The sequence below is a fragment of the Pithys albifrons genome, chromosome 17 (genome assembly GCF_047495875.1).
Source record: "Pithys albifrons albifrons isolate INPA30051 chromosome 17, PitAlb_v1, whole genome shotgun sequence".
NCBI classification, from domain to species: Eukaryota; Metazoa; Chordata; class Aves; order Passeriformes; family Thamnophilidae; genus Pithys; species Pithys albifrons.
The window spans coordinates 6,461,073-6,483,224 of record NC_092474.1 but is presented as its reverse complement, the minus strand read 5'-3'; the positions used below and the strand labels follow the sequence as shown (position 1 = coordinate 6,483,224).

General features: G+C 50.1%; 1 protein-coding gene across 3 annotated transcripts in view; it reads right to left on the bottom strand.

Annotated features, from left to right (window-relative positions):
• The window catches only part of SETD1B (SET domain containing 1B, histone lysine methyltransferase), a 57,349-nt gene that overhangs the window by 7,153 nt on the left and 28,044 nt on the right, over nt 1–22,152 (bottom strand). For 2 of the 3 annotated variants that reach the window (XM_071572369.1, XM_071572370.1), the window contains exons 8-14: nt 12,074–12,844; nt 8,449–8,619; nt 7,440–7,527; nt 6,399–6,616; nt 6,052–6,178; nt 4,910–5,377; nt 1,620–3,170 (exon numbers count right to left, since the gene is read on the bottom strand). In XM_071572369.1, the coding sequence (XP_071428470.1) occupies nt 1,620–3,170; nt 4,910–5,377; nt 6,052–6,178; nt 6,399–6,616; nt 7,440–7,527; nt 8,449–8,619; nt 12,074–12,844 (3,394 nt within the window). The remainder of the gene's footprint in view (nt 1–1,619; nt 3,171–4,909; nt 5,378–6,051; nt 6,179–6,398; nt 6,617–7,439; nt 7,528–8,448; nt 8,620–12,073; nt 12,845–22,152) is intronic. The other variant, XM_071572371.1, reaches the window with a different exon arrangement.

The window sequence follows — 22,152 nt, the reverse complement described above, 5'->3', positions numbered from 1 at the left end:
AACCATCCAGGAAAACCAAGCAGCCTCTTTCCTTCTTAGTCACATGCCCTAGGAAACTAAAGAAATAGTGAAAAATTTAACTTATAAAGGTTAAGCTGTCAAGAGAAAGCTGTTTGAGAAGGGATCTCCCCACAGCACCCACCGCACACCCAGGCTGGATTGCTCTGCTTTGAGTGACCCGCTCCTGTTCTGCCTCCAGGACCTCCCTGAGGACACCACATGGACCTCACAGCAGCAACACTCCCCTCCAAGCAGGGCCAGGAGCAGCACAGAGGGGCAAGAGATGCTCCTCAGCCCAGAGGGCTTGGACAGACCTCGGTAAATCAGCTCCTTCAGCCCCTCATGGAAAAGGGAAGACCCTGGGTACATGTTTCAAGCCTTCAGGTTTGAAGGCACCTTCAGGGCTTTGGCTTCTGGAAGGACTGTGGAATAACAGCCATGAAGCCTACAATGGCTGACATTGACCCAAAAATGCTCCTTGGGAGGGCAAATGTGCCCTTAACAGCAGAAAATTGAAGCAGAGGAACCATAAAAAGCAAGAGGAGATGGTCTCAAAACCAGAGGTGTGAGTTTGCTGCAGAGCAGGTGAACCTGCAGGTCCTTTCACACCTATCCCAGTGTGGCACAGGATGAACCAGCAACTGGCTGCAGGTGATCTTTAAATGGTTCATAAAGTGGCTGCAATTTTGCAGTTGCAATACTCCTTATCAGCAGGGAAAGAGATGTGCAGTACTTTCACTATGGGTTTTGTTAGTTATTGCTGACTATTTTAAGAGTTTGGTGCAGTTTTGGTTTTGCTTTCCTGTCTTGGAGGGTGCAAGGGATGAGAAATTTGGACTCCACACAATCTCTAGCAACACACAAGGTGGTGGTGTTTGTCTTCTTCAACACATAAACATGTGTATCCTTCCTAAAAGGCAGTACTGGAATATTCTGAGGTTTTTAGGACAGACTTTTAGGCTCTGCTCTAGAGATCACTCCTGGTGGCTGCACACACAGAGAGCCTTGTGCTGAGACAGCCTGTGTGTCTCAAAAATGCTCCCAAAGGTTCAAAGCTACAGTCCACTCTGCTGATTGTCAGACCTTGGGCAGGGAGGGAGGGGATGGGGCCAGACCTGCCCCACCTTCCCCATCCATCCTGGGCTCTGTCTGGCCCTGATGTGCCACACAGAAATTAATTTTTATCAGTATCTCAAACCCAAAGCAAGTTAAAGCTGCTAAAACCACTAACTCATGGTTTTGGGTACAGATGGTGAGATTATTTTTACAGCAAGTTTTAGCCTCAAGTTAAAGCTCTGTATGCGCAGACTAGAAATTCCACAGGCCAGCTGGAAAGAGAGTCTGGTTATGTGCAGACAGCAGCTTTTCCAGCTAGGAAGGAAACCTCCCCAGCAGAGGTGCCTACAGACTGTCCCTGCAGTCCCAGCCTGAACGTGCAGCAGAACAGCCACTTTTGCAGTATTTTTGTGTTGCAGCTTCAGAGAATAAACAACCTGAAATGCCCTTTGCTATTCTCATAAGCTTCTCCCACCAACAAACTTAGTCTGTTGCACTTCAAGTCCTACCCAGGGATTGTCTCGTGCATATCACACGTGGCGTGGGACGCTGAGAAAGGATATAGGGATGGAACACCCACAGGGTGTCATTGAGCCAGTCCATGCCATTGTCCTGCTGCAACAGCCGGTCATAGGTGATGCACATGAACTTGATGTCCTCCTCGTCTATGCCCCCATTCCAAATGTCATACAAAATGGTCATCTCCTCGAACTCGGAGCGTGGCCTGAACTGGGGCCGGGGCGGGGAATACTCGGGGGAAGGGATCACAGGCAGGTCCTCAGATGTTTTCTTCTGCCTTCGCCACTGCCTTTTAGGTTTAGCTTCTTCCTCCTTGAAGTCCTCATTCCACTGGTTCTCCAGTTCCTTGAATGGCAGTTTCTCCGCAACTGTCTCAGCTGCCATTTTCTCATGGAAACTGTCATTCCTGAAGTCCAGGGGGACGGCTTCAGGGTCTTTCAGTCCATAGTAAGCATCAGGATGTCCACTCAACAGCTCTTTGCCCACAGCACCTTCCATCAAGGCCACTGGCACAGGGGGAGGTTCTATGGGTTTGCCTGGGTACCCATCCAACGAGAGCACAGAGGGCGGTGACCGCCTTGGCCGACCTGGCCTCCTTTTGGGAAGAACAGAAGGTGGTGGTGGGGGAGGAAGAAGAGAGGCCCCAGGGGGTACTTCTGGTGAGAGCAAACCAGGTTTGACTTCTGCCTTGCATTCCTCCATGGGCATTCTGCCATCCCCGTGCATGCAGGGCAGGGTCGCTACAGGTATTGGCTCATCAGGTGGCAAACCCAAGTCCATGTGGAAATCTGCCTGGGGGGGGCTGGCAAAGGGGATAGGGGAGGGAACACTGTTCATGCTGATGGTAAGGGAAGCACCAAGAGGCTCTTTAAAGGGTTTCTCATCCAGCTCATCCTCTGACTGTTTCTTGCCAGACAGAAGGCAAGGAATGGTAGCACCAGCCTCTGGGAAAGTGGGCGTGAAATTGAAGTCTCTCCCAGGAGTCCGAGGAATGCCACTGTTAATGCCAGGAGATTGGGATGGGTAGGAAAAGGGGCTCCCTGGGACCTGAGGGGAACTGAGGGTCAAGCTGCTTCCCGTGAGGGGAGCATCACTTCCTGGTGTGGCTGGAACAGTGTCCGTGCTCTGTGACTTCGCCAGCGGGTGGGACGCCTTGGCCACAATGTCCCGCCCGGGAGTCCTCGGAATCTCCTCTTCCACAGACGTTTTGGTCACCATTAATTGTTCAGGGAACTTCTCCGGTGGGACTGAGGGTTCTTCCTTCCCAGGAGTGGATGGCAGGGGGAGCACAGAGGATGGCACCTTGTGTGCTGGCAGGAGGAGAGTGTCGGTGTCCGTGGGGACCGTCCCCTCACGCCCCGGCGTGCGCGGCAGCCGCTCATCCTCCTCCGCCACCGAGGGCGGCTGGGCTGCAGCACGAGCTTCTGAGCTGCTGTCCTCAGGCTTGCCAAAGAAGCTGCTTTTGCTGGGCAGAGCTTCTCCAAAGGCTCCTAGTGGAGTAGAGGTACAGAGCGTCGCCTCCTCATCTTGAGATTCAGGCTTTGGACCTTCCTGCACCTCTGGCTCCAGCATGGGAGTGGGGTCAGGCTCTTCCTCTGAAAGGGAAAAGAGGAGAATCAGGGGCTTGGCTTCCACTTGCCAGTGAAGGCACGTTTGAGATGTCACAATTAGAGAACAGCTCAGTTACACTGGGAGGCTTGAAAACTCCAATGCTTTACACTTTAGAGCCACAGAGTGTAGAGTAATTAGACACCACCACAGACATTCCTAATGGACCATAAAAACCCCACACTATTAATTTGAGGATTAGCTACAACACAGACCAGAGTGAAGGTTTTCTGCTTTCAGAATCCCTGACAACCTTTTGTACAGACATAACAAGAGCCAGCAGATTGTGGGGTGAGTACTCTCAAGGCTCTTGGAGCCCTGAGCCATCAGCTTTTCTAATGTGGAAAGGTAAACTCATTGCAAAGCCAAGGAGCACCCTCAGCTCATGAAAGGAGGAGCAGAACACTCTTGAACAACCCATGAAGGAAAAGGGAAACCCTTGTGACGAATGAGGAGATGCTCAGATGGTATCAATGAGGCAATTTGTATGCTGCTCTCCCTGCAGCAGCCTCATTTGTCTGCAGTTTATTCACCCACTTAGGGCCAGGTCCAAAAGGAATCAACGGTGAATCTTGTTAGGCAGCTCAAAATAACAATTTCAAGTGGGAGAGCAACAGGAGGTGAAAATGCCTGGAGAGCTGGAAGGGAAGAATTCCCCACTTGTGCTGAATGAACCAGAGAGTGGCTGAAGAAGAGTCTGAGCCCTTCTCAGAAGGGTCTGGGCTGCTCAGGAAGAATGTGGCAGTTGGGGCCTGTTGCCACAGCTTACCTGGAAAGCTCAGTCCACATGTGAAGGTGCCCAAGTGCAGGTGTTCCCCAATTTATGTCCCTTTTGCACACTGATCTGTTCTAGAAAGGATTAGTGCAAAGCCAGTTCTTTGTCCTGCCTAGTTTAGCATTTTACCTCTTTATGGCTTTCAAATTCTGTGGCAGCCCAGGAGGGTTGGCCTGTGCAGGGACTGGATTTCCAGCTCTCCAGGTGGCAAACTCTGCCCAGTCCTCACACCAGTGCTGCCCAAGGCTGCACAGGAGGCCACACTACCTGTGCTCTCCCTGTTGGCTCCAGTTTTAACTTTTTCATTTCCCTCAGCTGCCAACTTTGTCAGGTTTTACACACCTCACTCCTGTTCTAGCAAAAGGTTCCCAGTTCCCTTGGGTTCAATACAACTCTGTAGTGAATGAAGACAATTTCCTTTTTGCAGAAAACCAGGGAGTATCACTCATTTAAAATGAGTAAGTGAAAAAAACCCCAAAATAATATCAGGAACCAGATATAACTTGGAAACTCCACTCACCTGCCCCATACAGCCTCCTAGTCACAAACTGCTTTGATATTAAAACAAAATAAAAGGCAGTAGTGACACAGTAAGCACAGATTCCTGTTCTGTTTTAGCAGCCATGGCTTTTCTGTCTTGAGCTTCAGCCTCCACCCCACTTGCTCAGTCACCCTCAGCTGATGACAACTGTTCCTGTGGGACACTAAACTGGCCCAGGATAAGATCTGGATACAGTAACCACTGTATTTTTAGTAGCAGATGGATTGTGTAAAGCTCCTTACTAGGAAGGAAAGTGCAGCACAGACCTCCTTCCCAGCACAGATAATCCCAACCTAGAGCCAAGAGGAAGGAAGAGAACAATGGAAATGCAGACACAAACATATTGGATACTGTCAGAAAATTTACTTGGAGATGTGGCAAAAAGTGCCAAAGCACATGGAAGGACATACCTGGCCTACAGATGGGGGAGAGAGCAAGTTTTGTCTCCTGGTCTCTTTCCATAACCAAGTGTTTCAGAGTTTCAGCAGCAAGAGATAACCCTGGGACTTGGCCAGACTCACTTTCCCCTGCCTTGATTTCTTCATGGCCTTCATCTTTCACTGCCAAAGCTGGCTCGGTGAGCCCCAGGCCTGTGGCATCCATGTAGTCATCCACAGGATACAGCTCCAAAATAGTCTCCCTCTCATCGTCAGGAATCTCAGGACCAGGAGGTTCATGCTCTGTCTCAGCAACCATGGCTTCTCTGTCTTGATCTTCAGCCACCTCTTCTTCCTCCTCTTCCTCTTCCTCTTCCTCCTCCTCTTCCTCATCATCCTCCTCATCATCATCTGAGTCTGAGCTTGACTCAAATTCAGAGGAGTCCTCACTTTCATCGGATGATTCAACTTCAGCCTTGGAAGACGAGGGACTTGCTACATCTACAAGAACAAATCACCATCAGTTGTGCTTCCTGACTTGAACACGGAGGGGCAAATATCCCTCCCACACTGCAGGAGAACAGAAACAGCATCAACAGCAGGGTGTGGGTTTGAAGGAGTGGCCTCCCAATTCATTTATTCTTGCAGAGATTTATAAATCCTGCCTTGTGGTGCTTACAACAACCACCAAACAGCAGCTCCATGAGAAGTGCTCCTGGCTCCTTGCCCACATGGATTGTGTCTTTTACTAAGAACTCCCACTGCCTTTACACACAGGTTTAAAAAGTGGAAACTACCACCTTCCAGAGCAGGAACTGACTGATAGGACAGAAAGTTATTAGTGGCCAAACTTCCCCTGTTTGAAATCTGGTGCCTTCTTCTCCCACCACTCATGTTCCATAAAACAAGCACACACTTGGGTGGCTCCAAGACCTCTGCCCTCCTGCCAGGCTGGGCTGAGATCACTCAGAGGCTGCAGAGGTGCTGCAAAGGGACCCACAGACTGAGGCGTTGTGGAAGTCTCACAGGTAACAATTAACAATAGCTGTTATACCTTGTATGAAACTGCTGTCAGTGAAAGAAGGTGCACAAGTTACAAAATGAGCTCCCAAGTGCAGAAGAGAGAGCACACCTGGCCCAGAGGTGTCCCTGCTGCTTCCACTGGAACTGCTTACCCTCCTCGGAGTCCTGCTCCTCCTCCTTGTCACTTGTGTCTATGCCTGTCTCCTCCTCATCATCTTCATCCTCGTCATCCTCATCTTCATCCTCGTCATCTTCATCCTCATCATCCTCCTCTTCCTCCTTTGCAAGAAAGCATTGCCAGAAATGAACAGAGCCTGACTCTGACCCGGCTGTCACTGAGTGGCCACCAGTGACTCCCAGAAAGGCTGATCAGAGAACCTGAAGAGGGAATGACCTTACAGAGGCTCCCTGAGGACAGACCTCACGAGGAGCACTCCTCTCCTGAGAAGGGACTTTGCATCTGGCATTACCAGGACTCTTTTTAGTGACAGACACACACCTTGCCAGGGGCTGCTTTCACCAAGGCTCCTTCTTCTTCGTGCTCCTCTTCCTTCTCTGAGGAGGACTCTTCCTCCTTCTCTGATGTCTCATCTCCCTCTTCTCCCTCACTGTCCAGCTCCAGGGGCCTTGCTGGTCTCCTCCTCAGCCCCACGGCTTCCCCATCCTTCTTTGACAGGTCAGATGTTGTGTCAGAAGCATCCCTGTCCCTCTCCGACTCTGAGGTGCAAAAACAAGAATGGAAGTTGCTGTCAAATACCTCACAAGGGAGGCAAAGGGTAAACTACACAAAGGAAACTTTTCCTTAGGGGAGATGGAAGTTTGGAGCCAAGTGCCCACGTGGTGAGAGTCCCCAGGGCTTACAGGGACGTGCTGATGCCACGGTGCAAAGATGCAGAGTGCTGATGGCAAAGTGTGGGTGGCCAAAGCTGCCACACAGCAGGCTGAGCAGCCAGGAGACAAGGCATGACTGATGTCAGCACAGGTAACCTGAATTTAATGCCTTTTTGCTTTATTTAAGTGTTTTACAAAACCCTGCTCTGGTACTTTGGCTTCAAAAATTTGTCACAGGGTCAAAACTTTAACTTGAATCCTTGTTTTTATGCAAAATGGAGGAGATTCAAAGCTTTGCCTTCTCTCTGCTCTTCCCTGGTTACAGCAAATAAAGTTATGATATTTTCAGATACATCTTTCTGGCAAAACCCCTTTGTTTTCTTTTAAAATCAAATGCAGAGCAAACCATTACATGTGAGCACGTCTCAAAGAGTCCGTGAACCCCCCAAGCCCCCCTTGCTGGGGCCAGCAGAGCTAAAAGAGGTTACAAGTTGTTTTAAAATGTGGGTCTTGAGTGTCCCACCAGTGAATTTCAGGTAAGTGAAGCCCAAGGAAACACCTCCCAGCTCTCAGGGCTTTGTGAGGAGCAGGGTTTGGCTCAGATCCCTGTTTAACTGTCAGTGAGGACACTGCTGTGAAGTTTAAAGCTATTCAGCCTGTGTGGGTTTTGCATCTGCTCTTGTGTTTCCCACAAAAGTGCTTTGCAAACCTTCATCTTCATCATCCACAGAAGTAGAAGGCCGGATCCTCTTCTGATCTCCTGCTGAGGCAGCTTCAGGTGGCTCCTTTCTTTTCACCTGAACAAAGGACACAATTAGCATTTCTGAAAGTTTAGAAACAGCAGAAATCAACTTCTTAAGCAAATTGCCACTTCTTCACTTTGCCACGGCCACTGACACTGAGCAACCAAGGGCCACCTCCCAGCTCTTGATCCCTTTATTCACTTGCAAACAGAATTTCACTGTGAATGAAATTCTACCCCTTCAATTTGCATCAAAACACTCTGGGTACCAGCATGGGGCATGTCATCACCAGGTACTTTGAGGATGACAGAGAAGACTCTCGATAAAGCCATGTCTGAGATGCAGCAGAACAGAAAGAGCCTAAGCCATCTCTAAGAACCTCAAAGCAAGTTTTATTCTAAATAAAGACTGCAGAATCTCTTGTCCCAAACCTTTACTTGCACCTTCTGTGCATTCAAAATCCTAATTTCAGGGAAACCCTCTGTATCCTCTCCCACCCCCCACTTATTTTTTAAGATACTTTAAATGTTGCATGAAAATGTTCTCTAAAATAGGTGACTCTGTGCTTGCCGCTCTCATTCTGTAAACTGAGCAGCTTCAGGTGAGACTCAGCTGCCAAACTGCCACACATTCCAAACAGAACAGTGACTGTGTAAAGCACCACAGGCATCAGTGTGTTTTTAAAACCAGGCTGAAATGCTGTGTCCTTAACACAGGCAAAAGCCCCATTTCCCTTGTAGAGCAGAGAAATCCTCCACACACAGTTCCCACAAGAGGAAGATGAGAAGGAAGGCTGGGACAGAGGGTCCTTGCTCTGGTACTGGGGGGCTCCAGTGAGGTCAGCAGAACATCCTCAGTGAACACGGAGCAGAGTGAGCAGCCTGAGGGCTGTGGGGCACAAACCCAGCGGTGTGTGTGTCCTTCTGAGCCTCCCCTGGGGACTGCAGCAGGAGGATGCCAGTGCTGTGCCCTCACCTTGAAGGATGGCAGCCGGATGGCCCCTCGCAGCCCAATGCCCAGCCCAATGGCCTCGTAGCCCAGGCCCTCCCCTTTGTTCCAGTTCTCCAGCAGACAGGACGCGATCCGATCCTTCGGCTTGGGCTTCTCCTCCAGTTCTCCTCCAGACTTCACTGGAGTGAGAGATGCCTGAAACACAGAGAGCAGACTGCAGAGGGGGAGCTTCCTGGGAAGGACACAAACCCTGGGAACCACTGAGACAGCTGAGGATTGGGAAACATCATTGCCTTGCCCAGGCATCAGTTTCTCTGAGGGCATCTGAAGATGCCCCACGTGGCCACAGACACTTGAAAGGAAATGGAGCTGCACACACATCTCTCACAAACAACTCCAGAGTGCTTTAGGCAAGTCTGTCCCACTGTTATCCACCTGCCTTCGATAACCCACACAGCTGAAAGCAACTCCAGACCCTTCAGTGGGGAAGACCTTCCTTCTTTGGAGTGTAAGGCAAAAAATAGTGCATCAAAAATCACTCACATCCCTGTGTCTCCTTAGCAACCACAGCCCAAGTGCACAAAACCTGGCAGAAGGCTCCTGTCCTGGAGAACAGGAAAATCAAAATATTTAGGTGAAACACCTAAGGCTCTACAAAATTTAGTGACTGAACACAGAGCCTCAACAAATTCCATTCCACTGGAGCTGAGGTGTGAAGGAAGAGCAGGAATTCAGGCCCCTGCAGCTGTGGAGTGTCACACATGGTGGCACATTGTGCTCTGCCACCTCTTCCCAAGCAAAGGGCACTGGAGGTAACACCCCTCTGCACCAGCCCATGGCATAACAGCATCTGACAGGCTGGTTTCTCTCACACACTAAGGGAGCTCATGGGCTGAAAGGGGCTGCAATCACTGCAGAGGCAGCACAGGCTCAGCTCTCCTGCTAATCAGGGACAAGACTAATGGGAATATCAAGCAGGGAATCCATGTGGCTGCACTCCATGCCCAGGGATGACTGGTTATTCCTGGCACTCTGCTTAAAGCACCTTACCCAGGCTTTCAAACCCACACCCATCACTAGATTTGGGAACAGGGAAAAGCCTTCCCCTAGCTCAGGTCCATGGGATGTGCTGCCTCCCCCAGCAACATGCTCCTTGCCAGCCTGCATCCCACAGGTTCTCCATCCTGCCTGACCCTGGACACCAGCTTTGTCCTTGAGCCTTCCCACCTTTCACCTATGGCGTGACACCTCCTGGCAGTCCATCAGCTGCCCCAGCTGACTCTTTGACGGAACACAGCAGCCAAAACCAGTGTGATGGCAAAGCATGTGGTGACCTGACCTCCAGTGCCACCAAGGAGCCCAACTGGCTCATCCTCACACACACAGACACCAGAAACAGGAAGGTACACTTGACACAGAATACTCATGATTGTGTTTCCTGCAAAAGTGGGCAGGTTCTGACTGAGAAGGACTCCTGCCCCACACCAGTGCCAGGGGTGCCCAGTCCCACGGAAAGAAGGCTCTGAAATCTGTGAGGTTTTTCTGCACACAGCAGGAACTCGTGGCCTGGCAGAAGCCTCTCCAGGCAGTGCCCTGGGGCAGAAAGGGTTCTGGCATCTCTTTCCTGAACAGAAAGCACATGTGACTTTCCATGCAGCAATTTCCTATTTTCAATTACACTGCTCTCATCCAACACAACCTGTGGCAAGGACTGTGGTGAGTTGCTGTGGCACAGGCAGCTTCCCTTCTCAAAATGGGTTACAAATTCCAGGTGAGGGAGGAACATGCCAAATCCTGCTGAAACCCAGGCTGTAAAAGAGCCTGAAGATCTGCCTTGCCTTGCTTCTACTTCTTCACTGCACATGTCTGGTTTAAAACAATTCCTTGAGTATTTCAGTTGCTGCTTTTGCAACTTTTTGCTGGATTTGTTTCCCTCATTGCCCTGGAAACTCAGGGGCCTCCTCCAAAACTGTCAGCACAGGCTCACTGGCAGGAGGAAAAGCTCTGAGCATTGGTCAGGGGAGGGATGGGGTTTCTTGCTGCACATCACACCAGCCCTGAGCCAGAGCAAGTTGCACTGCCATAAACCAGCTGTGAAGCAGCAACATTACCAACCTCTCCAGAAAGCCAAGGAGCTCTCCCAGACACCAAAGCTAACACACAACTGGATCACAAAAGCAGGTGGTGAAGATACTGCTCTGAAAACTGGCCCCTGAGACACAAGAGCTGTCTGCAGGTTGTGGCTTGGTTTGTTGTTGTTTTTACAGTAATCCACTGTAATGGTAATTTTGAGGCTTGCCTGAACCTTTCCGTAGTGTCAGGGGTTTTTTTGGTAGTGACAAATTCACCACACATTAGATCACAGGGCTGTTTGCTGGCAGAGGTACCCTTCAAATTGGGTGAGAAAGGATCAGATGATTCATGCAAAGCTGTTTTCTCAGCTAATCCCTGGAACTCCTCACGTATTTATTTGGCCAATACTCAACTTTTGAGTTAATTGCTGCTGTGTGCATGCTCTGGGGAGCTGGGAGAACTGGAAATACCCACAGACCTCACAACACAAAGTGGTGCTCAGTGCTTTCAAACACTCCTCTTGCATCTGACGTCAGTTTTTTGAAGCTAAACTTCAGCTTGTGCCCCAGACCACCACAAAAAAAAATCTGCTAAACTTTTCAGGCCCTGGAAATACTGCAATGAGACTGAAAAGGGAAAGGGGGTGAGAGAAGGGAATAAACCTGAGCTTTTCTGGTGTTAGAGCAGCCCCATCACCACTCTCTAGGGCCTTCCTGAAAGGACCACTGTGGGAAGGACTGTCCCAGGGGTGGGAGCTCTGTCTGTAGGAGCAGCCAGCTCCATCTGTGCCTCCAGCTTTGACAGGAGCACACAAGCCCCCCCAGCAGGGACAGCCTGCACACAGACACCACGGGCTGTGGGGACACCCAGGAGCCACCCAGCCTGTGGCACTGCCAGGTGAGCCCAGGGGACGAGGAGGAGACCCACCCCAAAGCAGAGGGACAACACTGGGAATTAAACCCCCCTCCCCAGACCCACATTCAGATTGGTGGATGGCATGGGCTGGAGCAGCAGTTCAGTCCTGGGTGAGCAGAGGTGGCTCCACATCTGCTCAGAGAGGACTCTGCCTGGGGCACCTCCCCAAGGAAGGGATAAAATTCCCAGCCCATGTTGGCTCTGATGGCAAAGCAGCGTGAAATGCCTGCATATCCAGAGGGACACCACGGAAATAACCAGGTCCAACACCCAGGGGCTAAGCTGTCCCCAGGCAGGGCCCTGCAGTGCCTGAGCACCTTCCAGGTACCTCCAGGCTGAGCCTGGTGCTGCTACCTGTCCCAGCACACAGCCCAGCCCCACGGGCAGGCACAGAGCCAGGTGAGGGACAGAGACACCTGTGTCTCCCATTTAATTTCAGCAGCCTCAGGCAATGGGGTTTCTCACAGCAAAGCGACTTCATGGCTTTATTTTTATCTTCTATTTTAGTTACCATAACAATTTTTAGTTCTATTTTAGTTACCCAACAATTTTTGTGGGGCTTCTTAAAGTCCTTTCCAGACCCCTGCTGTCCCATGCCCTGGCTACAAGCACTAAGAAGAGCTGTGCCCAGGATGCAGCAGACAGCATGTGAAAGCCTTACCTTGGCCAGACGCTCCTTCTTGTCCCACCAGTCATCAAATGCCCGAAACGCCACCACTTCCACCATCTTGCGGTTCAGGTCCCTTTTCATGATGGCCTTCAGCTCCTTCACTATGACCAGCAGCACTCCATCCACAGTGGCTTTGTGGGGATCCTCCTTCTTGGGCTCATAGCCCGGGGGTGGGACCGAGGGGTCGAACTTGGGCAGTGGTGGCCACTGCTGCCCACGGGCCAGAGCAGTGCCCATGGAGAAGGGGCGGTAGGGAGGGAGGTTCACGAACTGCATCCGGCCCGTCACGAACGGCGGGTACTGGTACGTGTTCTGCGCCTGCATCATGCGGCTCAGCATCTGCGTCTGCATCTGGAAGGACATGGGCATGCCCCCCCACTGGTTGCCCAAGACACTTATCATGTCCACCTGCATGACAGGGAACATGCCGGGGTGGAAGGGGGGCAGCGGGGGCAGAATGTGGGGCGGGGGCACCCCGGGCGGCGCGGGCAGTGGTGGCGGCGGCACCGTGACCGCGGGGTGGGTGGGTGGAGGCGGTGGGGGCAGCGGTGGGGGCATGGGGAAGCCTGGCTGGGGAGGAGGGGGAGGAGGGAGAGGAGGGAAGCCCGGCGGTGGCAGCGGGGGGATGGATGGTGCCATCACGGCCGTGTTGCTGACGGAGGAGTTCACCACGATGGTTTTGGCACACTCGGCGCTGGTGATGGGCGCTGGGTTGGTCTCGTCATCGGAGATCTCCATGTCCTCCCCTGAAGAATGCTGACCCTGTGACAGAAGAGAGAGGAAGGGTGAGCAGCATGTTCCTTCTCCATGACATGACACAGTGCGGGGCTGCTTCAAACTACAGCCAAGTTTAACACGCGTTATAATTGGGAATGGGGGAGAGCGAGTGATGCTCTGAAAAGACAAGGCCCCCCCAGCTGGGGTCTGTTGAAGCTTTTTCGTGTCAGACCTCAGGAATCAGTGAGGTAAAAGCTGCCTAAAAGAGCATCAATGCCAACTGAACAAAACCCTCAGCTCCCGTGGAACAGGAGGAATTGCTCCTGTGCTCAGCACAATCCAAACGTTTTCCATTGCAAGATACATTATCTCTCATTTGCATCTCATACTGACAAGTACATTAAACCACGAGTTTTCATTCCTCATTCTCTCCATGCACAAAGAATTACCCTGTTTTTTAATTATAATCTCTGGCTCATTTGCTGTCAACTCTTAACCTCTAATTGTGGGAAGACAATACTTCCACATGGGTGCTGCTACTAAAAGCTTTCTTCACTAGACCACAGCAATTCACGTGGGAAAAAGAGCCCCAAACCTTGTTAAATTGCTTTTAAACATCAAAGTCATAAATGCTGGTATTCAAAGACATAGCATATGTTGTATTTTGGGGCAAAGGGATTACTTTACTAGCCACAGGTAATATAGAGGTATAGAAAATGCTAAAACTACATCCCACCTCCTTTGCCAAAGGGATGGAAACTGGATTAAAACAGAGCTTGCTCTAAAGTCTCAAAGTTGTCTGACTAGGTCTTGTAAAACAGAAAAGCCTCAGGAGCTCAGCATGGCCGCACCTGCACGCTGTGTCCTACAGGCACTTCAGTCCTTGAGGTGTCTCCAACACCAAGAATCCACTGTCACATCCCTCAGGTACTGCTAAAACAAACCCTGGTAAGAAATACAGCAACTCAACACTGCTGGAAGACAGATCCACACACTGACAGTTTATGCAGGAAACACAAACAGAGCTGATCTCTTCCTGGAGTGACGACAGCAGACAGCACAGGGGCCCAGGAACCTTCTCCAAAGTATTTCTCGCTTTGCTGATCTCAGTGAGGACCATCCTGGTGTCTTCAGAGCTCTCCTGCCTGCCCTGGGAGCTGCAGCTCCAGCCCAGTTGAGCCAGGAGTTGATCACCATCAAGTGGTCTGCAAGTGCCTCTCTCTAACACAATCCTGGCAAGAGTTTTGGAACCTGCTGACTGCTCTCAGCCAAATTTGCCTGTACATCCCAAAGTTATTTATTATTTTCTCCACGTTTTGTGCCAGCAGGTGCCTCTTCTGTCTGCTCTCCTACTGGTCTCCCTAGTCTGAAAGGAAGGAGCAGGATCAGACACTGGAGAACCTGGAAGTTCTGGGAAGAGCTGCTGCGGAAGCAAGATTTACAGAGCCATAGAATATGCTGAGCTGAAACAGGACCCACAAGGACCACCAAGTCCAACTCTTGACCCTGCACAGGACACCCCAAATGTGCCCAAGAGCATTGCCCAAATGCTTCTTGAACTCTGCCAGGCTCTGCTGGCAGTTCTGTCCCCGAAGCTGCTGTGATTTGGTTTCTAACCTGTGAATCTTGCACTGGGGCACAGCAACAAGAGCAGGAGCAGCTGAGCTGTCCCTGCCGGGAACTGCCACTGGGTGAGGCTGAGCAACTACAACTCTCCAAACCACGCCAAAGCTTCACGTTTTATCAAAGGTCATCTGTGCTGCAGCAGCCACCACCAGAGAGCAGGCTGAGCTCGGCAACCGTGCAGATCCTGGGCTGGCACCTCCCCTGGCCCGCCCAGCCCACATTCCTGTGCTGCAGCACCAGCCCAGAGCTCACACGCGCCTGGGGCAGGCCCAAAGGGCCACTCGTGGGTTCAGTGCTCTGAAAATGCCCAGCAAGGATATGCCATTCACCTGGAAACCCCCCAGCGAGTGCTATGGACCCCCTGCTATGGTGACACAGAGGGGACACTCCTGGAGTCACTACAGTGCATCTTTATGTGCAGGGAGGACCCTGAGATGAGCTCAGTTGGTTAAAACTTGGTTGTAATAATGCCAAGGTCATGGGTTCAATCCCCTGTGTGGGCCATTGACTGAAGAGTTGGACTCGATGATCCTTGTGGGTCCCTTCCAACTCAGAACAGTTTGATTCTGTGAGGGCTCCAAGGTCTGTTTGGTAAATCTCAAAATGAGCAGCTAAAAAATGAAGTAGCAACTCCCTGCACTTGAGTCTTCTCAAAGCCCAGTTGTGTCACGCCCTTGAGGTGCCCACATGGCCAGCACTTTAGGGGGTCTCACACCCTGCACCCTCCCAGCTGCTCCAGTGCAGTCACATCACACACCAAGGGATGAAAGGACATTGTGCAGTTCAACCACTGCAGCTCCAGTGAAAGGAGAAAAGAGGGAGCAAAGACGACTGTGGCAGGTGTAAACAAGTTTCCTGTGAAACAGACCCCGTTTTTCAGTGAGTGAACACAAAAGGCCCTGTTAAAAGCACTGGCTCCAATTGCAAAAGCTGGATGATGTTAAAGGTCGGCACTGAACAGAAAGCCAGGAGTGTTCAGGCTACCAAAGACAGACAAGATCAGCCTCAAATTCACAGTCATCTCATCTGATGGGGGATGGAGAAAAATCACCTCATGGAGCCTCAGGGGAGCACCAGGTAGTGCCAAGCCACAAATTCTCCCCAGTCCCTCATGAAGGACCTGCTCCCTCTCAGAGCCACCTGCCACCAGTGTGGGGCACAGCTCAGCACCCCGTACCAGACCCAAAGCACCTGCCCAAGCCAACACATCATCCCCTTCTGCAGCACCACCAGCCCCCAGTCCTGCCACAGGAGACTCCTCACCCAGAGCCCATTCCCATCCCCACCAGGCTTTACCCACCCTCAGAACCAAGGAATCCTGCCTGATAAACAAGGTTGGTTTTTCCTTTTGAAGGCAATACCACTTAGAAAAAGCCAACCCTAAAACTGCAGAGAGGTGGCAGGACTAGCAGGATTCCCTGCTCGAGGCCACAGAGCTTCCTTCACTCATACAGGCATTTATTTTTATTATAGTTGAAATAAGGACTGCTAAAGCAAAAACCAGCATGTTTGGAAAACTGAAAGTTGGGGGTTTTTTTTAATTCTGGTGCTCAGATGAGTCTGCAGGAACCAACAGCAGATTCCCTGGTCCCTGCAGGGCTGGGCTGACAACTCACCTGCACTTGCACAGTCTGTGCTCCAGTTTTACCCCAAGCAAGATGGAAAGGGAGAAAGAGAGAGAGAGATAAAGTGGCAGGGAGAAAAGGATGAGAAATGGCACGGGGGGGTACAGGGGAAGAATCACAAGGTGAGGAAATAGGTCAAACCAAAAGATCATCTACAAGGAAGTCTTTAAAGAAAGTTAAGAGGAATGAATATTTAAAGAGGGTAAGCAGTTACAGGAAAGTCACATCTAAGGGGGGAAACCAGGCACCAAGTGAAAGAGATCAAAGTACAGACAGAAAAACCAAAGGGAGACATAGAAATACCTTCTGTTACATGAATTTCTTTTCATTCACCTGTGTGAACCTGGATTTACTGTGGTTACTACTGAATACCTCTCAGGGTAGAGCTCAAAAGTAGCTGTGCTGTCCTCTCAAAGAAACCAGCTGGCCTCCCTCTGCTCTCACAAGCAGAAGAAAGTGAGCTGAGAGATGACACATGTACTGCCCTGAGGATGTCATGGCCAAGGCTGTCAAAAATCTGTGTCAATCAGCCCTGGAGTTCACCTGCCTGTCTCTGAGGTCATCTGGTCCAATGCCACCAGAAAACCTCCTTCAGCCCACTGAGAGAAAAGCCATTTCCAGCTAAATTAATTTGTGCTGCCATCTTTGCTTTGCCTTAATTAAATTAAGAGTTAGCAAAACAGGTATTTAATTATACGCATGACACATTTTTCCAAAGGTGTTTTAATGATGCAAATTTGTTGGGAGAGATTCATGTCAGCGTAACTGGTTATAAATGGCCTCATTCACTGTTCACCCAAAATGCTAATTGCCACCTTTAACACCAGCACAGTGTGCAGAGCCTCTGGAATTAAATGAGGGAACATCCTGGGATGCCACTCCTGGATCAGCCTGAACAGTGACAGGGAAGAGCCACCGAATGCAGGGGATTGATCTCACCTCAGAGCAAGACCCATTTTGCAAGCAAATGTTCTCACACCTGAAGAGAAAGGAAACTACATCCCAATATTTGCATTTATATATATATATATACACTTCTGTACCTTCATCATGCACACTGCTCAGTACCTTTCCTACAGGCAGAGGAGCTTCACATGCTTCCATTTCCTTCTAAAAGGCCATCTACTAAGGAATTTACTCAAAATTTCAGGACACATTTTGAATACCATCAGCTTACAGCCAATTTCACTTAAACATTCTGCTGGTACCAAGGTGTATTTGAGGTAGGGTAGCAACTACTCTGCCACTGCCTGGCTGAGCTCTGGTGTAGCAAACAATGAAATGCAGGATCAATGGCATTCATAACACACAAGGGCATCAGCTTTAATGTTTTTCAATAAAGCTAGAACTAAAATCTGAAGTGACTCTTGGACAGGAAGCTTTTAGAATCTGGTTAAATAGTCCCCCCCTGGGTTTGGACTGAGGCCTTCGAAGGGTTGAAACTATTTACAAGTGACCAATTCTCCCTCTTTATTGCTACAAATAAGCAGGGGGAAAAAAGCCTTCAGAGAGGACAACTGACCTACCAGGGGCAAACACCAAGTCACTGATGGAATCAAGACCAGGCTCCAGGTCCCTCTGACTTCCTATTCCCCAGCTCCAAGTGCCTCACACTGGGCTCCTCGCTGCCTGTGCTCTGCTTTTGACAAGAGGAACAGCACTACTGCTTTGATTTCTGGGTGAAAATAGTCCAACAACACACAACTCTTCTCTTCCCAGACCCCTCAAAGAGAACAAGACGTTTCAAACTTGACACATTTCTTATGCCACCAACCAGAACAAAAAAGAAGCCTGAGGACACCAAGCAGCCACTTGAAACTCCTCCTCAAAGACACAATTTCAATTAAAAACTCCTTCAAAACAACACAAGCCCATTCAAGACTGGCCCAGAGAATCTCACCATTCACTCTGATAACAGAGCAAATACCTCTTGCGCCCAAAACCTACAAGCCCAGAAAGGGCTTCAGAGAGTATTGCTTTATTCATTTTTAATTTGCTTTTGGCTTGCAGGTTCCACACATCCTTGGGAAGAGCAGCTGTGGCTCTGAGCTGCCCTCCTGGTTTGCTGGAGAGCAGCTCTGGGCACGATGACATGGCAGAGGGACCGTGCAGAGCACTCACACCTCGTGGTGCCAGGTGTGACCAAGGCAGGCCCAGCACTGCATTTACAACACTTGAAAGTATTCCTGCCTTGCTAACCATAATTACAGCTCTGCCTCTGCAGCAACACACACCAGGGTGGGACTTGCTGGGGTTGCAGAGGTGGAGTAGAGGAGGGCAGAGCTGCTTGGGGTGCTTTGCCAGCAGTTCAGCTACAGCAGCAACACAAACACAGAGCAATCTGCTGCCTGCACCTTCCTGGCTGAGCTCCAAACCTGCTCAGGTAACTGTGCTGTCACCAGCACCTGTGGTGGCTCATGTTGGCCAGCCCACCACCAAACCACAGCCTGGGCTGATGCTCCAGCTGGGTCACTGCCTCCTATCCCTTGGTTAGAGTCAGGTCTTTCCACCTCCTCTGGACAGCTGAGAGAGCTCCCATCCCATCCTCCTGCTGCTGTCAGAGCCCTCAGTGGCAGCCACAGCAGCTTTTAATTGGGACAAGACAGCTCTCAGATGTGTTTGCACTATAATAAAATGCCCAGCTCAGTAAGAGGCAAATGGAAAGATTTACATATTACAAATCAGTGATTATAAATATCTCCAGCAACATGTATTTCTGTCTGCAGAACAGAAGACTGCAAGCTTTTTATATAGTCATATATTTATGCAGCACTTTGTAAATTAACTCACAGGCAAAGGCTGCAAACACCCAGATCAGAGCAATGGACTCAACACTGTGTCCCACAAAAAGGGACACAAAAAAGGCTGGAAAGGAGCAGGGAGTATTTGCAGGAGAGACGCTACTTGAGTGTTCTGCTTTCTCTAATACCAATTGCCAAAGTACCTCTTATTATTTGAAAAAGAGAATTCAAGGTCTCAATGTCCCACCTGACATACACAGTCCTGGCTCAGGTTGTTTTTTGGTCTGGGACTCACTTGCAGCACTTCTCTGGCACAGAAAATCCTTCCCACACCTACAGGGCTGCCCAACGAGAAGAACCAGTGCCAATGACATCCAGGTGCTCACTGTAAACAAACAGCTCTGTAAACATCAGCCCAACTCATGCTACTTACTTTTCCTTCTAAAGCCAAGAGGGAGCTTTGAGTCAATGCCTCAAAGCACAGAAGGACAGAGGGAGAACTCCCCAGAAGTCTCTGTCGGTCCCAGCAGAGGGGGACAAGGGTGAGGAAATGTCACCAGGATGCTTGTTTGTGTCTCACAACGTGCTGCCTCAGGTTGCTGGTCCCTAATTAGACTGTCCTGCATGTAGGGAGAGGCCCCAAGTTGGGATCTGGAAGGATGCAAGGAAGGAGCTCAGCTGGGCTTTCACTGTACAGCAGGAAGGGCTCCTGAGAGAGGGAAGCACATGGGGCTTCCCCTACAGAGGGAAAAGGTCTCCTCACTCACTTCCAGCATTTCCTGACACCAGGAACAGAAGTAAATTGACTTGTGTTTTAAGGACAGCTGGAGAGCTGGAAGGCTGCCCAACAGTCCATGCCATCATCAGAAAATCTGGAGAATTAAGATGACAAAATGAGCTAAAACGACTCCTTTAGGATGGGCAGAGGTGCCAAAGAGCATCCCACACTCATGCAAATCCACACTACCAGCTTCCTGCAGGCCCTGAGCAGCTGACATGGCTCTGACACTTCACAGCCCCATTTCAGACTCCAGAGAGGATTATCCTCTGTTTCCCTGCAGGACAGTGAACAACATTAATGTCTCCAAGGGAAGGAATGGAGCAGTAACTTAAATCAGTATTTCCCAAAGACTCCTGACATGACACAGGGCATGACATGATCCACACCAACAAAACATGAAAAACAGGAGAAAATGAACAAAATGATGGAACAGGAAGGATTCAGGCTGTTTTACTTGACTGCACACAGAAGCTCCAGTGACTGCAGGAAACGAGGCATGGATTCTTTCTCCCAGAAGTTGAAATGGATCCTGGAGTAAGAAACACCCCTCTAGGTATTTCCATGAGGCTAAAAACATCTTTCATTTAGCAAGCAATCCAGGGCAGGACAGACCACTGCAGGTGAAGGAAAGAGGACAGGGATGGGAAGCCCGTGCAGGGCAATTAGTGGTCTGAGGCAACCAGATCTGCAGTGGTCCAGAAACAAAACCTCTTGAGAAATGTGATCAGGAGACTCAAGCCTGAGAAGACCCAACCACCATTCAGTACTTTCAAAACTCCATTCTCTTGGCAAGACAGCACCACGGTTCAGTTTCACCATGAATTCCTGGGATAGCAACCCTCCAAGCCAGGAATTCAGCCAGTGGGAGAACAACTGCCAGACTTGCCTCAGCAGAAAGCCTGAAGAGATGAACTGGCAAAGAGGGCAATAACTCACTGAGGAGGTTGCTCTGTTTGTTAAGCAAGAGCATTGCCTTCCACAACGGGGATGGCTTCACTTGGGTCTAAGGGAAGGGAGGGAGGCTCAGAACTGCAAACTTCACAGCATATGATGGGGTTACACTGCTCCTGTTGCCAAGGGCACCAAAGAAGGGATATTTGGAGAAGCCAGGCATTGCCCCCGGGCTTTCCATGCACAAGAGACTCTGGTAGTGTCTGCAGGAACAGGCCAACTAACATCCTTTGGGTCCACAGTCACATGGAAACTTCCAGCCCCGCCGAGGGCACAGATCTGGGACAAGACCACTGTGAACATCCAAGAGGGCAGATGACAAAAGGCAGTGAGGGGAGTCAGTGGCCCCCAGGCCAGCTCAGGGGTGCCTGGGCAGGCTGTGAGTGCCCCCCCAGTCGCCCCTTCTGCATTATGTGAACAAATCCGAGCTGGCAGGGCGATGTGTGCCAATTCAGGGGCTGCGTCATGTGGCCACTGTGGTTTTCATCACATATGAAACACCCTAAAATTGGATTTACCATCTCATGGAACCATGGCCTTTTCCCTCAAGTCTTAAGTAGATCTTATTAAGGGGGAAAAAAAGGGTTTCTTTATGGGGGGGAGGAGGAGGCAGGGAAAAGGAAGGAGGAAAAGAGGGGGGTGTTAACATTGGGGAGCCATGTAACAAGGCAGGCTCTTTCCACAGCAATGGTTGTTCTGGTTTCCCTGTTTTAGATGGGGGGAAGGGACAGCTGAAGAGCTATTTGCAATCTAACTTCAAAGGCTTCAGTCGACTGGGAAGCTAAGTCATGCATAAAAGGATGGTAGAGTGGCAAGAAAATACCCCCCACAGATAAATTAGTCAGGGAATGTTCTCTGCTTCTCCCAAAGACTTCTATACAGCCAGAGTGGCTTTCCCCCTTTCCCCAGGTAAAGCCCCTTTCAGACATCAGGTTCAGTGATGCAGAGTCCTGGGAACAACCCAGCCAAATCCAACAGAGGAACTGAACAGTCTCTCTGAAAAAGAAAGGCAGTGGTGAGCATGCAATGGGCTTCCCTGTCATTTTCTGCCACCTCAGCCATTATCCATGGATTTTATTTTAAGGTCTGTCCACACATAGAAGATGAAGAGCTTGAGGCAGCATCTCCTTTCCCAAAGATGCAAAGAAAAGCAGGGAATTCAGGAGAAATCCCACTGTACACAGAGAACTCATTTCCCAAATGATTCTGTAGTGCTCTGTCTCGCTCCTCACGTTGCTGTGCAGAAAGGCACCCACATTTCCAAAGAGCAGGAGGTACTTTGCAACCAAAGATAAAGAGAACTGGCAACATTAGATCAGAGTCCACCTGTAAGGCAAAAAACCCCTGCAATAACTGCATGTGCAGAGCACACAGATACCTCACAGCTCAGTGCCAGGCAGCAGCTCACATGCCACCCCTGACCTCACCCTCATAATACTTAAACCTCAGGTCAAATGGAGCCACAGATTCAGATCTTGCTCCCAAGCAGGTGATAAGAAAGCAGATAAGCTTGGAAAACAGTCTAGCTTTTCAGCTGATAGCACCCTGTTGAAGAATAGGCTGTGCATATACTGTATTTAAACAAGTTCTAATCAGCAGAACTAGGCCAGTTTGACACTCTTCCCCTTT